The 2,500-nt window shown below is 40.8% G+C and overlaps 1 protein-coding gene across 1 annotated transcript in view; it reads right to left on the bottom strand.

Annotated features, from left to right (window-relative positions):
- Nucleotides 1–220: 220 nt before the first annotated feature.
- LOC307270458 (tripartite motif-containing protein 16-like) overlaps nt 221–2,500 on the bottom strand; it is a gene marked incomplete at its 5' end in the record, with an annotated part of 3,095 nt that continues 815 nt past the window's right edge. The window contains one exon of the mRNA XM_080054343.1: nt 221–2,027. Coding sequence (XP_079910469.1) covers nt 1,264–2,027 — 764 coding nt within the window. The 3' untranslated portion in view covers nt 221–1,263. The remainder of the gene's footprint in view (nt 2,028–2,500) is intronic.

Genomic DNA, 2,500 nt, shown 5'->3' with positions numbered 1-2,500 from the left:
TAAGGGCCCATGGGGGGGGGAACGCCCTACCAACTGAGCTAAGGGCGCCCCCATCTTGTTCATTCTTGAAAAAGGGATTTTTTTATTTACAATGTAAAGTGTCAGTTTGTTCACACATCACATCAGTAAAGTCTGTTCAACGATTTCATGAACAAATTCAATCTACATTTTTTTTTTTTTTTATTTATTTATTGGATTTTATAATTTTTATGGACAACAAGAACGAACACAAGGAACAACTGTGTCTGAGTTCAGATGGAATCAAATTACATCATAAAAGAATTATAGTAATAGGCTTTCATTATGAGTACATGATTTGGAGGATAAATGAAGATCCAGGGCTTTCCCTGTAAAGACCAGCGCAGAGAAAGAGACACAACAACACATACAGCTCTGGAAAAACATTAAGAGACCACTCCAAATGTTCAGTGTCTCTCGTTTTACTCTTTAGAGGCATAATGTTTGAGTAGAATGAACATTTTGGTTTCATAATATAAACTACTGACAACATTTCTACCAAATTCCCAATAAAAATATTGTCATTTAGAGCATTTTCAATAATAAGTAATGTAGAGATGAAGATTGAAGAAAAATCCAGACAGGTCTCTTCATTTTTTCCGCGGCTGTATGTACATTAATACAAATATTCAACAATCATTTAGAGCAAAGAGAACTCTACAAGCTCATGCAGAGAAAAGTCAGTTCAGGTAAACTAAAGTCATGAGCATTGAAAGCCTCCGTGGCTAAACACACAGGAAACATTTTACAGAAAAACAAATGAGAAGATGTCAAAGTCCCGCCCATAAAGTTTGATTGACAGCTGATCTCAGTGCTGTGATTATAATACAACAACAATCATCTCTCTGCTTCAAACATGAAGACAAAATAAGTTTAAAGGGACACTGTGTAACATTTTAAGTAATTTATTAGCTAAAATCAATATCCTCATTCATAAATATGTCCTCATTGGTGTAAAATCACCTCTGCCAATAATCTGAATTATCCTCCTGAGCGGAGAATTACAAATATTAATATTACATTTTGTACATTGAGAGGGTAAGTCTTATGGAGGAATCCATGTTGGTTGGAATGTCATCAGGTGCATCGTTTAGAATTTAGAATTGTTCTTGTCCTTGAAGGCCACTGTAGCTTCTGTTATTATTCAAAAGGGGTGGGGTTACCCAGGGAGCGTTGCATTCTAGAACTTTCTAGAACTTTCTTGATGATGTCATATTACACACTGCCCCTTTAAATGACTTTTGTCTATTTGAGTTTACAGAACTCAGCAGTGGCTCTTGTAGAGTAAAGCCTCACTCCAGCGTGTAGCGGCTGAGTGAATGTGGTCTGGACTCTGTGGAGGAGAGTCATGGTTCCAGAGACGCTGTAGAAGGACAGAACACCTGCACTGTGATCCAGGTACACTCCTATTCTGGAGGACCGAGGACCTGAGACGGGAGTTTGGACTCTGTTGAACCGGAATTCTAAACTTTCTGTATAACAATATAACGCCCAGGATTTATCATTTTGTCCAAATATACTTTCCCAATCTGCTTTGCTGATATTCTTGTATGCGACTGCTACAAACACCCCTTCCCCGCTCCACTCCACCTCCCAGTACCAACGTCCAGTCAGACTCTCTTTACTCAGGACCTGAGAAGCACCAGTAAATCTGTCTGGATGACTAGGATAAGACTGTTGTTGTTCCATTTTTGTTGCTTTCCTGTTCCCCTCAGATAATAACAGCCGTGTGTTTGCTGTGTTTGGATCCAGTGTGATGTCACGTGAATATCTTAAGAAGTCAGCTCTGGTCTTGGGCTCTGGTTGAGGCAGTGAAACATCCACTTGAGTCTCTGTCAGTGAGATGTTTGTCCATGTCTCTCTCAGGACGTCCTGTAGCTTCTCTCTGGCTTCTGACACAGCCGCTGTCACGTCCTCAAAGTATCTCAGAGGACGGATGTTGATGCTGGATGTAGATTCACTGAGTGCTGGCAGTGAGCGGTAGTCCTGTAGAAACTGGTTGTGATCCTCTGTGTGTGGAACGGGGAAGAAAATTTGCAAAATATATTTAATTGCCCTTGAAATTCATTTGAAGCGTCTTTTAATGCCACCGTAAACTACATGTCATTCAAAGTGGTGTAAAAAAAAGTATTTAGTGAGAAAATCAACAATGATACATTTGTAGAAGCAAAAGGTTTATTTTCAATCAATAGCAAGAACCTCCGCGGGGTGGTCAATAGTTTCAACACAGGTCAGTATGTTACAAGGAGTGACAACCTTTCCTTAAATCGTCACATATTTAAGGAACATTTACTCCCCGGGGGGGGCGGGGCGGGGGCATCTAACAGTGGGTTTGGAGGAGAGACAGGCTGAGAGGCAGACAGTTCTAATATACATACATTGTTATTGAAAAACATGGGAGGGGTCAGGTTGATCTGAGTAGGAGGGACAGGCAAGGGGGGGGGGGGTGAGTAGGAGACAGGTAAGGGGGGGGGGGGGTGAG

The sequence above is a fragment of the Ammodytes marinus genome (genome assembly GCF_949987685.1).
Source record: "Ammodytes marinus genome assembly, contig: scaffold_174, whole genome shotgun sequence".
NCBI classification, from domain to species: Eukaryota; Metazoa; Chordata; class Actinopteri; order Uranoscopiformes; family Ammodytidae; genus Ammodytes; species Ammodytes marinus.
This window is presented reverse-complemented; position numbering and strand designations above follow the sequence as displayed.